At 44.6% G+C, this 21,543-nt stretch overlaps 1 protein-coding gene across 1 annotated transcript in view; it reads left to right on the top strand.

Annotated features, from left to right (window-relative positions):
* Nucleotides 1-21,543, top strand: part of BCAS4 (breast carcinoma amplified sequence 4) — a 60,600-nt gene that overhangs the window by 21,475 nt on the left and 17,582 nt on the right. Inside the window, exons 3-4 of the mRNA XM_036752774.1 lie at nt 5,499-5,600; nt 10,752-10,886. Coding sequence (XP_036608669.1) covers nt 5,499-5,600; nt 10,752-10,886 — 237 coding nt within the window. The remainder of the gene's footprint in view (nt 1-5,498; nt 5,601-10,751; nt 10,887-21,543) is intronic.

Genomic DNA, 21,543 nt, shown 5'->3' with positions numbered 1-21,543 from the left:
TCTCACACACCCCTAAGTATTTCCTGAGGCGGCCATCTTGATAACTCCCTTCCCCTGAGATGGTCTTGTTACACACACAGAGGATGGCAGACCAAGCCACAAGGTGGCACTCTCGGGCACCTCTGCGGGAAGATGTACAGTGGGGATGGAAATACTATATTTAACTCTCCTCTGGTTCCAGGCAGCTCACTGTACAAACATCTAGGAAGTCTCAAAAGGGCTTCAGCGTGCTGAGGCCCAGGGGAAGTGTCCTTGTGGGTAGTGTTCTGCCTTGAGTCTGTTTGCACTCTCAGGCCCCCACCTGACTGGTGTCTACCCTCTTTGGTTAGAACAAAGGCAGATCAAGAACCCCTATGGCTAGATGAGGGTTGTATTTGTCCTATGAAGGAATTGCCTTTGAGCTGCAAAGGTTGGTCCCTGGAGGACTTTACTGGAAGTCAGAAGACCCGGACTCTGGTCTTGTCTCTGCCTATCCCTCATTTTCTGTGTGACCTTGAAAAGCCACTTTGTCTTTCTTAGGCCTCAGTTTAACTTCTTTGTAAAGTGAGGCAGTTAGACCTGACAGTCCCTAAGGCCCTTTCTACACCCAACATTCCAATTTCCTTGTTCTCATTCTCAGATATTCTAGGTTCTAAGGTCCCTCCCAACTCTGACTTTCTATGTTCCAGGGTCTCTCCCAGCTCTGCCATTCTGTGTTCCAAGGCTCCTCCCAGCTCTGACATTTTGTGTTCCAAGGCTCCTCCCAGTTCTGACATTCTATGCTGTTATATCTCTCCCAGACATTCTTTCTTTTGAAGTCTTTCCCGGCTGACTTTCTATGTTCTGAGGACCCTCCCAGCTCTCATATTTGAGCCCTGAGAGCCTTCCCAACTCTGTGATCTTAGGATTCTATTATTTTCCAGGCCATGCTCCCAAAGGCTCTCCTTTTCCTATCCCAACATCTTTTAGGGCTGGATCCCTGCAAGATGGGGAGGGGCTCAGAGCATGGCCTGGACAGCCAGGGACTGTGAAAGCTTAGATTTTAGAGACTTTCTACCTGGTCTTCAGAGTATTCTGTTCAGTGATGCATTATGGGGGATCATCATCATCATTCTTCATGGCTGATGCTTCTGGGGCTCTGACAGTTCTGCAGGAATGGTGACTATCTTCTGGGAGGGCTGAAGGCTTAGTCTTCAGTACTCCTGTTCAGAGTGGGACTCAGGCAGGAGCTAGGAGTCAGATTTCACAGAGGTGACCCATTTAACCCCTCCTGCAGAGTTTCAAGGCTTCTTGCTGTAGGAAGTATTAGTACTCACCTATGTAGGTGGATAACAGTCACTGCCAGAACCTTAGAGCATCATCTCCTAATTCAGAGGCCAGAGACAGAAATACGTCTGTCCTAGTTCATGTTTCTATTAAGCTTTACTAAGTGCTTTCTCCATAACAATCCTACAACTACTCTGTGTTTAGATAGAGTAAGTATCATAATTCCCCTTGTAATAGATGCAAAACAGGCAGGCCCAGAGAAGCTATGTCCCTCACCCAGGGTCCCACAGCTGGTAAATGACAGGGCAGAGATCTGAATGCAGGCTTCCTGAGTCCAAGTCCCATGCTCTTCACACTATATCACTCTGCCACTGTGTGTAATTTAGTTTTTTTATCACTTGTGTCCTATGTGATACATAATGCTCATGAACATAGCCAGAGTCACATACCCAGAGCTCTGTTATGCCTGGATAAAATGACAAAGTGCATCCTCCCTGCTGTTGCGTGACCAGCCCAGTGTATCTGATCCCATTCCACAAATATTTGTGACTTATGTAAGAAAGGCTTGCGTTAGTTGCTAAGGGAAACAGAGAAACAAGCAAGAAGATGGTTCCTGACCTCAAGAGGCTTAGTCAAATAGGTGAGTAAAGACATAGACCTAGGTAATGTAATATAATTATTTATATATCTAAAAACAATTCTTAGCTTATGGACCATGAGAAGATAGGCAGATGACCAGATATGTCCCCTGATTTTAACTATGATAAGAGTGTGAGGAATATAAGAAAAGTACCAAGTCCTAGGAGATCAGAGGAGGCAAAGAGATTGTACCTAACTGGGAGATCAGGGGAGGTTTCATGTAAGATGTCAGATAATATATATTAGAGTTATCTATACTTATGTCAGCTCCACCTGGATAAACTCCCTTAGGGGCAGGGACTATTTCTTATCTTTCTCAAGCATAGTAGTTTTCTGTGCATACACATAATAAATATCTGTTCCATTGAATTAAATTGAAATGACAAAGTAGCACATGGACCTTGATAAGAGCTGACTCCAACAGGGAGAGATGGTAGAGAAGGTACTCCAAGAATAGGAACAGCATTGGCAAAGGTATAGAGGTAGGAAAGCGCAGGAGTAATTAAAGAAACAGTGAACAATTTAATTTGGACATAATTTAGAGGTTGTTGAAGGTAACATGTGTGAAAGCACTTTATAAACTGTGAGGTTGTGGTTATATTGTATCGACTGCAAGGGGTTATATGCATGTGAGGGCTTCCTTTTCAGCTTCATCTATTGGCCAGAACCCTGGCTTTGGGTTCTAAACTTAGGTCTGCCATTTGTGTCCTTAGGTGGGCCACTTCACTTTTCTGATTCTCTGTTTCCTCATCTTTAAAATGAGAATAACTCTTTTCTAGCTACCTTACAAGGCTGTGATAAGGGAAATACTTTCTAAATGGTAAAGGGCTCTAGCATTGGAAATGAGTAATATCACAGAAGTAGCAGAGATCAATAGCTGTGTCTCACCTAGGGAGACATTAGTTGTTTGGTGGGGGTGGGGGAGCCATAGGTAGGTAGAAATGAGTAGCTTAGCTGGCAAGAATTGCCAGCACTTGGTGATCTGTAGAGTCCAGAACAGTGTCTATTACTTCTCAGGACTCCAAGAGCTTAAATCCCACCATTTTCACTGGAGCAGCTTAGGATGAGGGCCCTCTCTCTGCAGCCTGAATCCCACCTTTCTCCAGGGAGCTGGCTGTTTCTCTCTGTAAATAGTGGGAGAAAAGTTCTCCCTGGCCTTAGTCCAGCAGCTGCATTTGGCAGTCCTTCTCTTTCTTGGGTCAAGTGTGTTTTGCTTTTCTTCCCTGGGGCCCTGAATCATTGAGGATATTCCTTGCTTCTCAAGGGTGGGCCTGCATTTGACCTCAGCACCCATTGCCTACACCTTTAATTTCAGGAGGGCAGCTTTGAGAAGATGGGAGCATGGTAGCCTAAGGGAATTGGGCCTGTACTGTTGCAGTGGGGGGTTGGGCCCCGTGAATTCTTAGGGGAAGTTTTTGAATTCCTATCCTGATATCCCTTTGTTTCTACTCTTAGGGTCTGGGTAGGGTCTTCTTTTGAACCTTTCTACTTTGCAAAGACCTTTCTTCAAAACAGTTATGGAAACAGATCATGCAAATGATATGTCCATTTTGTAGATGAGGAACCTGAGGGTTCAAGGATGTAAAATTACCTGCTCTATAACAGAAATTTGATCTGGGGCTCAAACTTAGGTTTTCTCAGTGTCCCAGTTAGTATACCACGTTGCCTTTAAGTTACCAAACTGAAGGTGCTTTCCCCAGGAATTCCCGGCATAATACAGGGTTTCTACCTGATTGAAGAAGCCCCCTTCTCTTCTTCTGCCCCTGGCTGTACCATTCTAAGCATTTCTTTTGTTCCACATAGCTAACAGCCTGAATCTTGTGCCACATTTTTTTTCCTTTTTCTTTTCTGTCTCTGAAAAGATTAAAAGGTGGGGGGAAAGAGTGAGAGAGAAGATCTGGGCTTGTTCCACTGACACTCTGACCTTGTAGCAATGATAATTTTGTACTCTTTGTTGCACTAAATAATTCTCTCCCTGGTTGGCTTTTGCCTTGCGGTGGGGTTCTCTCCAGAAATGGACTCTGCTAAAAGGGGCACTGGGCATTTGGCTATTTCCCTGTGGGCCAGGGGACAGGCAGGAGGTGTTGGAGAGGGGGTGGGTGGGGAAAGAGATTGATACCCCACCAAGGCCACAGCAATCAGAGTTTGAAGCAGAGCCCTTCTTAGGAGTTGAGGTTCAACCTAGGACGAGATCCAGAGCTGAGGTCTTCCCAGCTGGTTGTCTCTTTCCATTCACTCCATTTTGGTTTTACAAAAATAACCTTTTTTGAAGCAGCAGTGAGGCACTGGTTCCCTTTTGATGGTCCCTCCCACTGCTTGATCTGGTTTCCTATCAGACATAATGAGCCCGAGAAATTGGCCCAATCCCCCCACCCACCTCCCCCGAAGCAGGTATACTCGTAATTACTCACTTGGCTTTCCACTCTGGGGCTCAGTTTGATGTTTCTCAGACTCTTTTTCAAACTCTGGGAGCATGAGAGGCCTTTTTGGTTTCTGGCCAATGAGAGCAAGGTATCGGGGGTGGGGAAGAGCAGCTCTCCAAATAAGGAAGGAGCAGAGGGTAATGGGAAGGGAATGTTGGGGAAGGTGGACCACTGTACCTTTGCAATCTGCTGGCAATATTCTCTCCTTGAAGAGGCCACAGGTGCCCTGATCTGCACCTACTCACAAGGAGACTACCCTCCCCCCCTCCCCCAGTGGCACCCAGAAGATAATCCTAGGATGGTCAGAGCTGGAGGGGATCTTAGAACATATAACATATAGTGTCAGAGCCTGAAGAGCCTTTAGAGAGTGTTGAGTCTAATCCCTAATTCTATAGATGAGGAAATGGGCCTAAAGAGGTGACAAGACTGATCTAAATTCGCACAGATAGTATAAGTGGTGCCTCCAGGACACTAGTGCAGATTGTAGGATCGTAGATTTAGAGCTGGCCATCTGGTTCGACCCCCTCAATATATAGATGAGGAAACTGAGACTCACATTAAACCACTTGCCCAAGGTCAGATGGCCACTAAGTTTCAGAGGAAGGATTTTAACTCAGGTCTTCCTAATTCCAAATCCAGCACTCTATCCACGATATTCTTATATTTCCTTGTATCCCCACCACAGCACAGTGCTTGATTGGTCATTAAGGAAAGAAGTATCGGTTGAGGCTGGCTTTGACGCATTATTTTCATGTTCTGTGCTTGATAGAAAATGCATTTGATTGATTGGCTAGGACTGGGGTGGGGGAAGTTGAGAAACATTATTTGGTCTCTAGTTAAGTAACTAATTTATATTTGGGTTGGGTTTGGATTCGAGAAAATTAACATGTTCCAGTCCTCACCGCCCCCCGCCCCCCCCCCCCCGTCCCCGCTAGTTTGGGTTAATTCCTGTCCCTGATGATATTAGTAAGGTATCACAATACACCATGATACACTGACATGCCAGCAAGTCACAGGTCACAGATCACAGCAGCCACTTTATGATACTGATGAGACTGAATCTCCTCTGCTTTCTCCTCCCAGACCCTTGCTGGCCACAATCCACTCCCCTTCATGGAGGAAGACAAGGCATATAGAATAGGGAGCAGGGCCCCAGTCCTCTGCCCTGATGGGCTGCTTTGTCTCGTGCAGATCAGGAATGACACGTCGCAGATTCTGGATGAAAATATTCCCCTTGTTAAAGCCAAAGTGATGGAGATGAGTGGCATATACACCAAAGTGGACAAATTAGAGGTTTGTTGTGTTGACATTTGAAGGTGTTTAAACAGAGGTTGGGGCAGGGGTGTTCTTCTGCCTTCTCTCTCAAGAATCTAATTCTGAGGAGAAGGCACTGGGCTGTGGATTGGTTGGGGGACTAGATTGTTAGGCTAGACCTGAATATTTTCTGTCCCTATCTCTCTGTCCTTCCCTCCCTCCCTCCCTCCTTTCCTTTCTTCCTTCCTTCTCTCCCTCCATCCCTTCCTTCCTTCCTTCTTTTCTTTCTTCCCTTTCTCATAAATATTGTTATTCAGATATATATATCAGATATATATATAGATATCTAGATAACCTACCAGATATATATATAGAGATAGATAGATAGATAGATAGATATAGATATAAAACACCTACATTTTCCCTGTGTCTCTCCTCCTCACTCCTAAGAAGCCACTCTGTATAACAAAGAATTCTTTCTAAGAGGAAAAAAAAATTCGACAAAACTGAAAAATGCTGACATTATCTATAGCAATTCTCCCCACAGCTAAATGTATCATCTCTGCAAAGGAGCAGAGTGAGAGATGTTTTCTCATGTATCTTCTTCGGAACCATACTCATTCTTTATAATTTTGCAACATCCAGTTCCAACTTTTGTGACTGTCATTCTTTACATTTACACTGTCACAGTTGTGTGTATTGTTTTCCTGACTCTGCTTACTTCATTTGGTGTCAGTTCACATAGGTCTTTTCATGTTTTGTAGTCATTATATTTATCATTTCTTTTTTTAAATGTATCTTAAAGATTACATTCACTTACCACAGTTTGTTTAGCCATTCACCAATCAATGGACATCTATTTTGTTTCCAGTTCTCTGCTAAAAAAGTGTTGTTAAAAACATTTGGTGTTCATGGGGTCTTTCTTTTTGTCAATTAGCTCCTTGGGAGTATATGCCTCATGGTGGAATCTCTGGGTCAAAGGGGATGCACATTTTAGTTACTTTCTTTGCATAATTCCAAACTGCTTTCCAGTTGTTCCAATTCACAACTCCACCAACAATGCATATGATTAGTGTATGTATCTTTTTACAAACCCTCTGATAATTACTATTCCTGTCTTTTGGACCTCCTGCAAAAGAGTCTGTAAGCATGAACCAGATATACCTTAGGAAGTAGGGTCAACTGAGAGCCAGGAGTGGATATTATTTTTTTTTAAAAAAAGGTTGACATTAGAATAGTGATTGATTTTAATTTTGGTTAATGAATTTTTTGAAGAGAGAAAAGCAAAGGTCTATAGCTGCTTCTTCCTATTCTCTGTCTGACTTTTTCTAGCCCTAAAACAAAAATCCTGTCCTTATTCCCTTTGCATGGAATGATGTTCCCAGTTTGGATGAAACTGACTTTTATGCACTGTTCCCTGGACTAGCTTGGACCATTTTGTCCGTTCCATTGGAGAGAGGAAAAGGTTCCTGTCTTAACCCCTTCCCTGAGGTCTAGGAATGAGCTAAGGCAAGTCTGAGCATAGGCAGGGGGCCCACAGAGGTCATCAGCCCTAGCCTGTCTGATCCTGCCTGATTGATGCTTGATTCTTGACCTTGGCCTGTACCCTACTTCCTGAATCCTGTCTCATAATTCCAACATGGTAAAATCCTTGTGGTCTATGTGATTTTATATGGAACCAATAATAAAGCCTTTTTTTTTGGTAAGGTGATCTTGCCCACAGTTCCAGGAGCCTGGACTTGGCTTACAAAACTCCCTGCCCCTCTTGAATCCTGTCCACATCCAAATTACTTTAAATACTTCAAACATCTATTAGTTCTTCATGATACATGCTCCATGCACTGACCCAGATTGTAACTCCTACAAAGCTTAGTTGATGTGCTTACAGGACTGCTATGTTCAAGAATTTTGAAAGCCTGAAAACAATCTGATTTCCAACTTATGCTAAGCTTGTCTTTAGGTGATAGACCTGTATTCTGTCACCACATCCTTCCTCAAAGGCTTTCCAACATGGTAGAACATGCTGGAACTTGTATTGGAACTTGGAACAGCTGTCAAGAAGCAGGGTCACCTCTGAACCACAATGAGATCATCAGAGTTCTCCTTATTTAGTGGAGGCCCGACACCCCCCCCATACTAAATCAGAATAACTCACATTTCTATAGCCCATTCAGATTTACAAAGTGATTTTCTCACAGTAGTTCCCTGAGTTAAGTATTAAATATTATCGCTTCTATTTAACAGAGGAGGAAACCAAGTCTCAGAGAGGTTAAATGATTTACCCATGGTTACCCAGCCATGAAGAATCTGAATTGGTATTTGAACCCAAGTCTCTGAGCTCTGAAATAGCTGCTTTTTCTACAAGTCCACTACCTCACTGAACCAACACCAGAGTTAACCTGGGATATTTATCACAGCCTTACTGCCTTGAATGTAGAGAGGCGATAGGATGGGATTCTCCCAGATACAGTGATAGGACTCCTTGGAGATGGGGAAATCAACTAATGTTTAGGTGCCCCATGATGTGAGGGCCAGCCCCTGAGGAGGAAGGGGGTCCAGTTGGGAAGCCAGTGACCATTGAACCCATTTCTATGGCTACATGCCATCAAGGCTTCCTTGTCAGGGTTCTATAAAGTGCTTTGAGATTCTCTGGACACTAAACACGTGTAAATTGTTCCTGGCAGTAGCTGGGCTGCTACTTGAGGCAATTAGTTTAACATCTGTTGCCAACCTGCTCTGAGATGGATTTGATTTGAATGCTCCCAGACAAGTAGAACAGCATCTGGGACTAGTGCTATGTGTCTTCTGGCTACCTCCTTCCCCCATTCACCTCTTGTATGTTCATGGGGTTCACTTTGAGAGACAGTATAGTCAGTATATACAGTGTAGTCAGTATAGACAGTGGAGTTAGTGTAGTCAGTGTAGATGACAGTGCAGACAGAAAGAACATTCGACTTGGAGTCATAGGGTCATAGGTTTATAGCTTGAAGGGCCCTCACAGACCATCAAGTCAGGAGTCCTAGGTTCCAATCCTAGCATTGACACTAGCTATATGACTTTCGGAAAATTGCCTCAGCTCTTGTCTCAGTTTCCTCATTTACAGTAATTCAATTGACTATATTTAAATAATTTAAGGGGTTTTTGTTCCTATAAAGTTCTCCAGTTTTCCCTAATAGAGCAATACCAAACCCCATCTCTTCCCTGCCTTTCCCCAGCAGGGACCTCAGCTCTAACTCAGGAGCAAGGCTTTGGGTGGGATTGTGGGGAGAGGGGACACAAAGAAAAGAGAACTAGCGTTGGAAGGCTTAGGATTTCCTGCTCAACTGAAGAGAAGATGGAGGTGGAAGAGCTGAGGGTGAGCCTGGCAGGAGCCAGCCTGGCATTGAGGAGTATGGCATGGCAGAAAGGGTAGGAAGTGGAGGGTCGGATCCTGGCTTTGACCTCCAGCCCCATAGGTGAGCTTAGGGATCATGGGATCATTGATACAGAGCTGGAAAGGACAACATAGGTCATCTCGACCAACCTTCTCATTTTACAGATGAGGAAATGGAGGCCCAAGAGAAGGAACCTGGTTTGCTTCAGTTTCCTCATTTATAGAATGAGGGTAATGTTGTTGGAATGGCCTGTCTCCGTGCTTTATACACCCAGAAGTTCTGTAGATGTGAATTGTTGTTATCATATCATCCTCAATATATCATCCTGCCTACCCAGGGTCCCAAGGAGACGAGGGCCGTTCTGTGTATAGAGGAGCCCGGTCTGGATGCCTTCTAGTCACAATTAAAGCACTGACTTTGGAGCCAGAGGACTCTGCCACTTGCTATTTGAGCATCACTTCCTCTCTCTGATTCTCTTCTGTACAATAAGAAGGAGCTGTAAGGTCCTTTCCAAGTTCTAAATCCTATGAACTCTTCTGCCTTTTGAGGTCTGAGGCAGTTTCTAGGCTGTGTCCCCACCAGACCTTGGGTGAGCTGGGGGGAGGGAGAAAAGAAGCTTAGCAGATATACTTCAAAACAAAACAAAAACAACCCTATGGGTGTTGACTGAAACTTATGTCTGGCCCATGAGGCCAGAGTAGGTTGGGCCTTGCAGGTTTCTCTCTTCCTGCTGTGGTTTTGCCATGAGGCAGTTATTGGCATTTCAAAGGCAGCTCAGGCCTTGGAATGATTACATTCCAGTGCAGCGCCTCACACTTCCTACCAGAATGGTATTAATGTGAGAGGAGCTGTTTGCAGGATGCAGAGCATGAGGAAGAGAGAGAGACAGACTCTCCTACTCTTTGATACCATGTGAAGTGATTCAGAAAGGGTGAAGAGAAAGAGACAATGCCCTTGTTAGTAGGGACTTTCTGGTCCTTGTTTATACAATTGCCAAGTGGACCCTGAACTCCTTCGCCCTCTCCATTCTTTTTCTTCCCTCCCCCCAAAGAGTAGATTGGCTTCTCAGGCTGTGATAAAGCTATTGTTGAGAAATCACATCTGCTTGAGCACCTGAAGAATTATGCTAATAATCCCATCTTGAATTTCTCTAATGCCTTTTGGCCAAGGAGCTTTGAAGATCTGATCTCATTCATTCCCAGCCCTGGGAAATGGGAAAAGTTCCATAGGACAGTATTTTTTACCCTAGAGATCATCTAGTCCAACTTTTTCCTCCTAGAAGGAGAAACCTGAAGCCTAGAGAGATTAAATGGCTTACATGAAGTCATATAGGAAATAGCTTAGTGAACCGGGATTTGAATCCAAGTCTTTGGATTCTATACCTAATGCTCCCTTTTCCACTGTACCATGCTTACTAATTTCCTCCATTTTATGGCATTTGGAGCAACTGAAGCCCAGAGATATTAAGGAACTTTTGCTGAAGCCACACAGCAAATCAACACCAGAGTAGCAGCCTTATATAGTCTGAAGTGTGTCCACTTGGACCCTGGGATCCCCAGGAACTAGTCCTTCTGTCATGTCCTCCCGGGGATGGCTATGGGGCATTGCATGAAACCTGAGCTGCTGAGGGAAGACTTGTGGTAGTAATTAAGGGTTTTGACGTCTTGCTCTGGGCCGTGGAGCTGCAGCCAGGAATGTGTTCAAATCCAAGGCAGATGTGTCTAAGCTTTTCTCCTGGTTTTGTTTTCTTCGTCTCTACCCATGTTCCCTTCCACTCTCTTACCCCCACCCCCCCAAAAAAAACCCTTCCCCCAAGGCATTTGTGAAGATGGTGGGACACCATGTCTCCTTCTTGGAGGCACAAGTGCTTCAGGCCGAGAAGGATTATGGAACATTCCCTCACACCATTCGAAAGTGGTTACAGTCAACCAGTTTGCCTGCCTTCGGAAATGTGAGTATCCCACCTTCTCCTCCTGACAGGGTGTGGGGTGGAAAATGTGACCATGCCTAGCATACCATAGAAATGGAGAGAAAGGGCTTTCCAGTGCTATAGTTCAGCTGGTTTATTTCCTCACCAGCCTGGATACTGGCATCATTCAAAACCCCTTTGGCCCTGGTAATCTAAGGATTTAGTTCTAGCTTTGCCACTAATGAACAAGTCGAGTGACCTTGGGCAAGTCAGTTCCCACACTTCAGTCTCACCACAGGAATTAGATGATTTCTTAGATTCCCTTCAGATACTCTCCAACATTCAATGTGTCATGTTACGAGGTCCCTTCCCACTCTCCCAGTCTGCGTTGCTATGGTTTAGTCTATGATAATGAGACAGCAGTGGTCGCATAAATGGCAATGCCCTTGGCAATGTTTTGGTACCTGCTAGATCTGTGAATTCAAAGACATGACTGATCTCTCCACCCACACAGATCCCAGGCTTCCCTCACCATCATCTCCATCATATGGGCTGCCTGTTAATGTTCTTTAGAACTCCACTTCAGTTGAAGAAACCTGAGTTCAAATCTCAGCCCTACCCCTGACTCACCATATAACTTTGGGTCAAATTATCTAAAAACTCTTTGTGTTTCAATTTCTTCCTCTGTACAAGAAGGATCGTGGATCCAAGATGTTCTCCAAGGTCTTTACCAATTCTAATGTGTGATTGTCTCATAGCAACTTAATCATATACAATTAGGTGTTGTAGTTCATAGGATCATAGAGTTAGAGCTAATAGGGACCTCAGAGGCCATTCAATCTAACCCCCTAACTCCAGGTGAGGAAACTGTGGCACAGAGAGGTTAGGTCACTTGTCCAGTGTCATACAGCTAATAATTACCTGAGGTAGGATTTGAACTCAGGTCTTCCTGATTATAAATCCAGTACAATGTCCCTGTACCACTCAGCTCTCTTAACTCTCCAACTACATTGTCCACTGCTGGGGGAGCAAGACCTTTGTAATTCCTTTAGTGTTGGTACAGTATCTCCTTGCACATGGGAGTTTTTAACAACAACCAACATTTATAGGTTGTGCACTATGTGCCAGGCACTGTCCTTGGCTTATTCCTGGGAAGATTTAAGAGCATAGTATTAAATAAATGGTATGGAGAAACGTAGAAGAGAGATCAGTCACCACTGAGGGCCAGAATGATTTCATCTAGAAAAGATCATAAGAAACTAACCTCAGTTTCTTTTTTGAGAGAGTAACTAGACTGGTAGATCAGGCTAGTGCCATATGATCACAACTTGGTTACATGTCAACAAAGCATTTGCTCACTTCTCATGCTAATCTTATGGATAAGAAGGAGATATGTGGACTAGACAGTAGTATGAATAAAAGAAGAAAAAAAGCATTTAGTAAACATCTACTGTGTGCCAGACAGTGTGCTGAGTGCTTTACAAGTATCACGCTGGATCCTCACAACCACCCCAGGAGACAAGTTCTATTATAACCCCTACTTTACAATTTAGGAAACTGAGGCAAACAGCAGGGTAACACAGCTAGTGAGTGTCTGAGGATTGAGTCTTCCTGACTCCAGGCCCACTGCTCTGTCTTCACTATTTCACCACCTAGCTTTTTATCTGAACTTAAAAAAATACCAAATAAAATGAGCTTGTTGTCTCACCCATTGGGCTGTGAGCTCCTCGAGAGCAGAGATTGGCTTTGGCCTTTCTTTGTATCCCCAGCACTTAGCACAGTGCCTGGTACATAGGAAGTACTTAATAAGTGCTTATGCAGCAGCTTTCAGTCGTGGGGTGGGTAGTATGCTCCGTTATAGGACTTCTGGAGTCATTGCATTTATAGGAAATCTTAAGACTTTCAAAGTTGTTTTTCTTTACAATGTTGTTGATATTATTGTAAACTGTGCTCCTGGTTCTCCTCACTTCACTCTGAATCAGGTCATATAAATCTCTGCATTTCTCTGAAAATGGTCCCTGTCATCATTTCTTAAGGTACAATAAAGAATATTGTCCCTTAACCCATGGTATTCATGTGCCATCATCTGTTCAGTTCTTCCCCAATTGATGGGAACCCCCTTAGTTTCCACTTCTTTCAGCAAATATTTGTTGAAGAAATAAGCAAACCGAGGCCAGCAGCTCTTTGATTGCATCACCAAGAAGGGAGAGGAATTCTATAAGTGGTTGTTGCTTTCCAACCCTCTTGAATGTCTATGGATACCAAAGGTAAGATGGAGGTCCAGTGCCTTGTGATGACCTTCAGGTAGCCTGATGGTGGTGGGAGCTCCTGCTGTTGGGACTCTGAATCCTTCTTGGACCCTGCTTTCCCACAGCAGCATGAAGCTTGTAGACGTTGCCTGTAGTAACTTGTCCTGGGAAATGTATCCCTGCCAGTAGCCGGTGAGTCACCTGTGAGTACAGTCTAGCAAGAAGTGTTAATCTTGGCCTACATGAGAGGCCTTTCTTGGTGATCATGATTACAGTCACCAAGGAAGCATCAGAGCCAGGATGGGCCCTATGAGAGAGAGAGAGAGAGAAATCCCTAATGGTCTCTTTTCTCTCTTTCTCTACTTCATTTTCTCTCTGAATCCCATAACTCAGCTTTTTGTTTTATTTTGAATCCATTCTCCCTCATTGTCTTGCCCCTAAGCAGGCCCCAGAGGTAACCATTCCCCCTTAGAGAAGGTGGTCTGACCTCAGCTAGGTGGGTTGGGTCTAGTATCAGCCGCTGACTTTGACGGGTGAAATCTACTTTGGACTTTCCTCTCTCTCCCAACTCCAAATGCTTTACCCAGGAAAAGGGAATAAGCCAAAGTAAACTACCCAGACTCGTGCCCTTGATTGCTCTTCCTCCTCTTGACTCTTTTTGCCCTAGATCTAGTAAACACTGAAAGGGGGAAAGAAGGCCCCAGGAAGATCAGAGTCTCTGTCAAACATATGGGAGGACCCAGGCCTGGATCTCACTCGATTTGCCAACCTTAGCTGAAAACTTCCTAGGAAGACTGGCTTGGCTGTTTTGGAGAGCCCACCTCGAGGACCAACCACCTTCTCTTCTCTCTTCTATCCCCGGAAGTTTTGACTTCTTTCTCGATTCCATCTCACCGCTCCAGTCAGTCCTTTCTGTTGCTGAACTTAGTTCTCCTTCCCTCATCCCTCCTTGTCTTTGAAGATTACCCCCTCCCCCAACCTGGTGAGGAGAGGGAAGGGGATTGACAGCTCTGACAGCCCCTGGGCTGGGCCCCAGCTGCCTTTGAATTAATGTCTGGGGTTAGCCACACCATTTCTGGATCTCTTCTCCTCTCCTCCTCTCCCCTCCCCCAAAACCAGCCCAGGAGGTGTAGTCCAGTACAGCTGGCACCAGGACAGTCTCAGGGCCTGGGCTTCTAGAAGTGGGGGAGGGGCTAGGGAACCTCTTTGTGGGGCCTCCAGGAGGCTGGAGGAGGATTGGCCAGTTTGTTGGCCTTCTGTTGTATGTGGTAGCAGCTGCAGTGAGCAGTCACCACCTTCAGTCTCAGGAAGCAGTGTAGATCCCTCCTCCCTCCCTCATCCTACCCTATCCCTGCTCTCACATCAACAATGATTATATCTAGTGTATGTATATGTGTGTGTATGTGCGTGTGTGTGTGTCTGTGTCTGTGCGTGCATGTGTGTGTGTGAAGGGAAACACAGTATATCGAAAGGAACACTAGATTCAAAGTCAGAAGAGCTGGGTTTTATGAGGGCTGGCTGTAGGCCGATGCTGTGACCTTCCCCTCTGGGGCTCTCTATCAGGTGGTTGTACTAAGTGACCTCTCTGGTTCAGTGCTAACATTCTGTGTTCTGTGTACAATCGAATTAAACACAAATCGATTTCCTACTATGTGAAAGCTATTGTGTTTAGCTCTAGGAATATGAAAACAGCAGTGGAGCAGTCCCTGCCTTCTAGGAGCTCCCATTCTATTGTGGTTCGAGTCGGGGCTTCAGCATCCTATGGCCTAAGGGCCCCCTCAGCTTGCACAGTCTGTGTTCTAAGGTCTCTTCAGATTCTAAGGCTTCTGAGGAGAAAAGGATTCTTTCCTGACTATCTAACCTGGGCAAGCCATAATCTTTCTCACGCCATTACAACTTCCTGTCACTATATCCCAGTTCACTTTACATATGGAGGTGGATTGAAGGAAATGGTTTGTTAAGACAGAGGATTGGCGGTCTGGCCTTGGGGTAAGAAGGACCTCCATTTAAGTCCCGTCTGTGGCATGCACTGGCGGTCATCCTGAGCAAGTCCTCTCAGTGCCCTGGCCTAACCTCACTAAGACTAGGAGTTACAGAACAGTTGCTGATCTGTGTGGGTAGAGGGAATTTTCTTGCTTGAAATCCCTTATACCAATGACATTACAGGTTGAACTAAAAAAGAAAAAAAATTAATGGAGGCAGACAGAGGGTAAGTGATTTTTTTCCCTTTTAAAAATTCATTTTGAATTTAAATATAAGAAGACCAAAAAAAAAAAAAGAACATTTCCATGTACAAAGCACAACATAGAAGATTCAATATAAAACTATGAATTTCCATTTCACACTGTTTACTTTTTTGAAAAACTATGTAATAAATATTATGCATCATTTAAGAGCTACCCTACTTTTCTGTGCTCCCTTTGAAGTTTTCTTTTCTTCTCACTGTGAGCTCTCTAATTTTTTTCTCCCTCTCTCCCCACCCAACCATTAGACACAAATATGTGTATATATGTAAAACCATACTATACATACTTCTGTTTATCAGTTCTTTCTCTGGATGTTCATAGCATCTTTATGGGTCCCTTGTAGTTGATTTTAGTATTTATAATATTCAAAATGACTTAGTTGTTCAATATTGCTGTCTCGATGTCCAATGCTCAGTCTTCATTATGTCAAGCAAGTCTTTCCATGTTTTTCTAAAATCAGCCAACTCATCACTGAGGGTGAGTGATCTGGCAAAGGTCATATAGCAAGCTTGTAACAGAACCAAGAAGAAGTAAGTCCCCCTCTCACAAGGCCTTTTCTCCTTATTTACTACAGAAATAACTTTGCGCTAGGTATGTGAAAAGGTGGGTTTGGGGGTGATGGATATTCCTACAGACAAGACCCCTGGCGGGGGGCGGCATGGCTGATAACACCCTGTAATATAAATCAGAAGAGCCAGGTTTTACTCCTGGTTCTGACACTTACCAGCTGGATGACCCTGAACAATCACCTCCCTTCCATGTACCTCAATGTCCTCACCTGAGAAAAGAGGTAGGAATGAACTAGATGATCTTGAAAGGCCCTTTTAGCTCAAAAATTCTGTGACTAACTCAGGAGATCTAGGCTCAAGTCCTGATTACCACTTTTTAACTACGTGACCACTTCTAACTCCTCTCCTGTTAAATGGATATAGTAATCCATGCCCTGCCTACTTCAAAGGATTATGACAGAGGACCAATATGATCATGCGGGTGAAAACATTTGGAAAAGTGCATTTGGAAAAGTGTAAAGCTCATGTCAGTATGAGTTTTTATTAGTAGAGCCCCTCCCCCAACTTCTTTATTTTTACTCTAAGTATTTTATATAACATATTACTGTTCAGTTATTTCCTCTGTTAATGTAAGTTCCTCATTTTTGTCTCTATCCCCAGTGCCTAATACAGTTCTTGGAATGTAGAAGGTGCTTCATATATGTTTGTGCAATTAATGAATGCAGGGGGTGGATTTTGGAAGAAAGGAGAGGCTTGGGTATTTAGGAATAATTCCCTTCCATGGAGTTATCAGAAATACTTTTCCCATATGGTTTTGGGTACCTGGTACCCTGGAACCATCTAAGGTTCGTAGGGTTGGTGAAATGAACACTCCATTACGGCTGAAGCCAGAAGTTGAGTTACTCGCAGAGGCGTCAGATTGGGTTAACCATAGGATCCTTGCTGGAGGATGAGGCTGGGGCTTCTGGACATAAGACTTCACTTTGAAACTTGAAGGAATATGAGGAAGAGAGAAAAACTGAGACAAAGAGAGAGAGTGTCCTGGTGGACTCTGGACATATTTTGTTCCTTCCATAGTTCTAGGACTGGTTATTTAGAACTGATTTCTCACAACTAGGGAGAAATTGTCAGCCATCCAAGTTCCTTTCTCCACTCGCTGTGGAGGTGGGGGGAGATAGCAGAGGAGGTGGGGAGGTGGTCTTGCTAAATATCATACCAAAGGCACCTAGGAGGGCACCTAGCCCAGAGGACACAAACTTAAGAGGGAGCAAAGTTGCTCTGAAGGAGTCTGGCCCAGCAACTTCATACAAAGGAAGAAAGAGCCTCACATCTGCAACACATTATCAGGGCAGGCGGCAGGAGCAGGAAAGTGTAAAAATGAACTGGAGACATCTCAGCTTGCTCCCTAGGCCTTGGGGCCCTTCGAAATGCAGGAGAGGGAGACCAAGGGACACAGTTGTCTTGGATAGTTTTCCTATTTGCCAAGAACCAGTCCCAGTCTAGTAAAGGCCCCAAGAATAGTATTCAGAATGCTCTAAGTTGCCTTTTTGCCCAGAAGCACAGAGTGAACCTTGCTAATTTGTTGTAAACCGCTGTTTGTTTTCCAGTGAGCCAAAACATCTTGTTCACGAGGTGTCATTTTGATTAATTTTTCCAATGGTTAAGAGCACAGCTCTTTCCAAGGATGACTCTTTGGCTAATAACAAAACCACTTTGGGCCAAGTCCCAACACTAGGCTTCCAGAGTTGCACAAGCAGATTTTGCACAGGAGAGAACTGTGGGGTGTGTAAAGCCTTGGGCCTCTGGGGAAAGGGGCACCTGGAGGCATAGTTGGAAAACCTGGTCCCAGGTTCAGAGACCACCTTGGGATTGGCTCTCTCTTGGCAAAGTCCCTGTCCTGCTTCCCAAAGAAGACCCAAGCTAGGTCTGAAAACCAATTGACCTCTCGAAGTATGTAAAAATAGGCTTTGGAGACTCAGTATTCCATGAAGCTTGACCTGTTTTTCAGATGAAAGGGAGTAATACTTATTATAATCCTTCAACTTCCCTCAAATACTTTGGGAAAGGGGTTTGGAGAAGGTCATACAATAACAGAACATCGAGTGTTGAAGGTAGAAGGATTCTTAGAACATAAAATGTCAGAACTGGAAGGAACATAGAATGTTAAATCAGGAAGGGATCTTAAAACATAGAATGTTAGCATTGGAATGGAACATAAAATGTCAGAATTGGGAGGAAAAGAGAATATTGGAGTTGTAAGGACCCAAAAGCATAAAATCTCAGCACTGGAAGGGATCTTAGAACAGAAAATGTCAGAACTGGAGTGGCCTTAGAACTTGTCAGCATTTAGGAGGAACTTAGAAAGTTAGAGAGATATTACAGAGCGTCTAACCCTACAGTCTACCCCCAGCCATTTTTATTGAGGAAGAAAATGAGATTCAGAGAGGGAAGTGACTTTCCCAAGGTCACCTCAAAAATGCATGACAGAAGTATCACATCAAGATCCAGTCCTCTTGATTCCCAGGCCAGAGCTTTGTCCACTGCACCACCCAACTTTAATTTGATTTAAAAATGATTCGTTCAAGCCTGGTCCTGAATCCTCTCCCCCATAATTCTTTATTGATATGATCCAGTTGGGCAGGCCTGGCCCCGGGCACCAGAAGGAAGGTTCCAGGCCTTTCTTTTTCTGTGGTTGGGGCAGCTTTTCCGTCTGTGATGTAATGGAGGATGTGGGAGAGGATGCTGTCCCCTATCTCTGCCTGTAGGAGTCGCAGCTGCCAGCCGCTGAGTCTCCTCCCCATTAGAACCCCCACCCCCTCCCATCTCCACCCCAGCACACACACACACACACACACACACACATATATACACACATTCACTGGCGAACTCTCTCTCTCTATCTTCCTCTCTCTCTCTCTCTCTCTCTCTCTCTCTCTCTCTCTCTCTCTCTCTCTCTCCCTCCCTCCACCTCCCCCTCTCCCTCCCTCCCTCCCTCCCTCTATCCCCCCTCCCCCCACCAGCTCTGCACTGAGCTGCTCCCTGAGGCAGATTTCTTGCCTGGTAGAGTATCAGACGTGCAGAGGAGGCCTCCCCTTGCCTTCTCTTCCTTTCCCTTCCTCCTGAAGAATTTCCCTTCAGTGGCAATTCTGAGGAGGCATGATTTGGCTCTGGTTTTGTTCTCTGGTGGTGAAGCCAGAGCAAGGACAGCAACACAAAGACTGAGAGAGATTTTAGTGTCTTTACTTAGCCATGATATCTATCTTCCCTCTCCCCCCCTCTCTTTCCTCTCCCCCTCTCTCTTTCTCCCTGCCTTCCTCTCTCTCTTTCTTCCTCCCTCTGCCCTTCTCTCCCTCCCTCCCTCTCCCTCTGTTCCTCTCTCTCCTTCTTTCTTTCTCTGATTATCTCCCTCCCCCTCTTCGAATGACGGACTTCCTTCAAGACTTAGCTCTAGTGCAAAGCCATGGTATCTTTCTGTCTTCCCCTCCCCCTTTCTCTTTCCTTCTCCTCCCTGTCATCTACTTCCCTTCTCTTCTCTCCCCTCACCTCTCTCACTCTCTCTTTCTGTCTCTCCTCCCTCCTCCCTTCCCCTCTCTGTGGTAAAAATGCAACATGAGCAGATGGCAAGTATTAACACAAAATACAGGGTCTGAGAGGAGTGGATTTAGCTGTGTGTCTGGACCCAGGTTCTCTCCTCCTGTCACTATCCCTTCCTTGCTCCTGAGCCGCCCACCCCCACTTCCACTGGTTCCACTCTGAATGTTGGGTGGTATGTTGACTGGCAGAGGATTCCTGAAGGTGCGATTTCAGTTGCCAATTCAGTGGACATTTTAAGGGGGACAGACATTTGGGGAGAACCTGATTGGATAAGGGAAGCTAAATAATGATGTGTCCATTACGGGTGAGTGTTTCTCAGGATACCAGGTGAAAAGCTGGCTCACCCAGGCTATTGTTCTGTTCCCCCAACACCTTACATTCCCATTGTTAATAATACCTCGCATTTCTATAGTGCTTTACTGTTTATTAAACAGTTTCTTCAGAATGACTCTGAAAAATGGATAGAGACAAAGACATAATCTGTAATTTTATTGATATACGAAGCCCCCCAGTCAGGAAACTCTCTGTACTTGTACAGGTCAGTACCTTCTGTGAACTTCTATTTCTTGGAGAGCTGCCTGGGGGCACTAAGAGGTTAAGTGACTTGCCCAGAGTCACCCAGCCAGGATGTATAAGAAGTAGGACTCTTTAATAACCATACCACATTGTTTCACAAGGGCCCTAAAAAGTAGATAGTACAAAGGTTCTTATCTCCAGTTTCCAGTTAAAGGGGCTTTGATGCCCAAGAGAGATGAAGTAACTGGCCCAGAGTTGAAGACTAGGAAGTGTCAGATAGAGCTGAGATTTGAACCTAGGTCTTCAGGCTGCTATTCTTCATGTACTTTCCATGGCAACATTCAGGGCAAACCAGTGACTGGAAAGCTGTGATGGGACAGGAGCTCTACCCACACCTGGGATTTGAAGACTTGGGTTCAATAACCTGATTAGGCGAGTCATTTCACTGCCAGGAGCCACGTTTGTCTTTGTCTATAAAATGAGGAGAATAAAACTTACCGTGTAAGGATCAAATAAGGCAACAGACATAAAGCATTTTAAAGAAATATAATATATATGTACATATTGTATGTATTTGTATATGATACTTGTGTATGGATAGTGTAGGAATTTTAATATCCTCCGTGAAAATCTTCTGTTGCCCCATCTTAACTGTGTCTTTGCTTCTTCATCCTCCTCATCCTCCTCATCTTAATCTTCTTCCTTTTCCTTCTCATCCTCCTTTTCCTTCTTGTCTTTCTTTCCTTCTCCTCTTCCTGCACCTTCTCCTCATTCTTTGACTAGACCTCGGATCTCATTGGGATGGGAATTCCTAGTGAAGACAACTCTGTCCATGAGGTTTGCAGGGTGCTTTAATACATCGTCTCATTTTATCCTCACAACGACCTGGTGTTATTATCCTCATTTTACAGGTGGGGAGAGGTTAACCTAGGTGAGGCTAAGTGACATGCCCAAGGTCACATAGCTAGCTAGTGGCAAGTTTTGAACTCGGGTCTTCCTGACTCCAGCTCTAGCACTCTATCTAGTGGACACTAAGATCAAATATGGCAGAGGCGAGACTTGAATCCTGGTCTTCTTGACTATGAGGCCAGCTCTCCACCATCACTTGCTTCCTTTCTGATCTTAAATGCTTTGCAGATCTTCCCCAAGCTCGGCCAGGACCATTGAACCAGAAAGTTTTCCGGGGTGAGCTCAGTGGTGAAGTGTGTGTCTATTGCCTGAGGACCAACTTTGCTAAGTGCAGAGAGACTCGTTGCTGGGTTGACCATGGGTGATGAATTCTTTTGGCCACATCAACTCTCAAAGACAATCTGATGTGGTAGAGGGGCTGCTATCTGTGTGGTTGGAGGGTCATTGTTTGCTTGTGTTATGGGAGTTTAATCTGAGCAGGATACAAGTATAGTGGGTGTCCCTACCATAGAGAAACTGACAGTGTGGTTGTGGTGAAAGGGATATGAGTGATGGGCTTGGAGTTAAGAAGACTCGAGTTCAAATCTAGTCTTGGACATTCACTAGGTATGTGACCCTGGGCAAATCTTACCACTTCTCTCAGTCTCAGTTTCCTTATTAACAAAATAAGAATAAT

The sequence above is a fragment of the Trichosurus vulpecula genome, chromosome 3, assembly GCF_011100635.1.
Source record: "Trichosurus vulpecula isolate mTriVul1 chromosome 3, mTriVul1.pri, whole genome shotgun sequence".
NCBI classification, from domain to species: Eukaryota; Metazoa; Chordata; class Mammalia; order Diprotodontia; family Phalangeridae; genus Trichosurus; species Trichosurus vulpecula.
The sequence above is the reverse complement of the archived record's forward strand: the minus strand, read 5'-3'. Positions and strand labels throughout refer to the sequence as shown.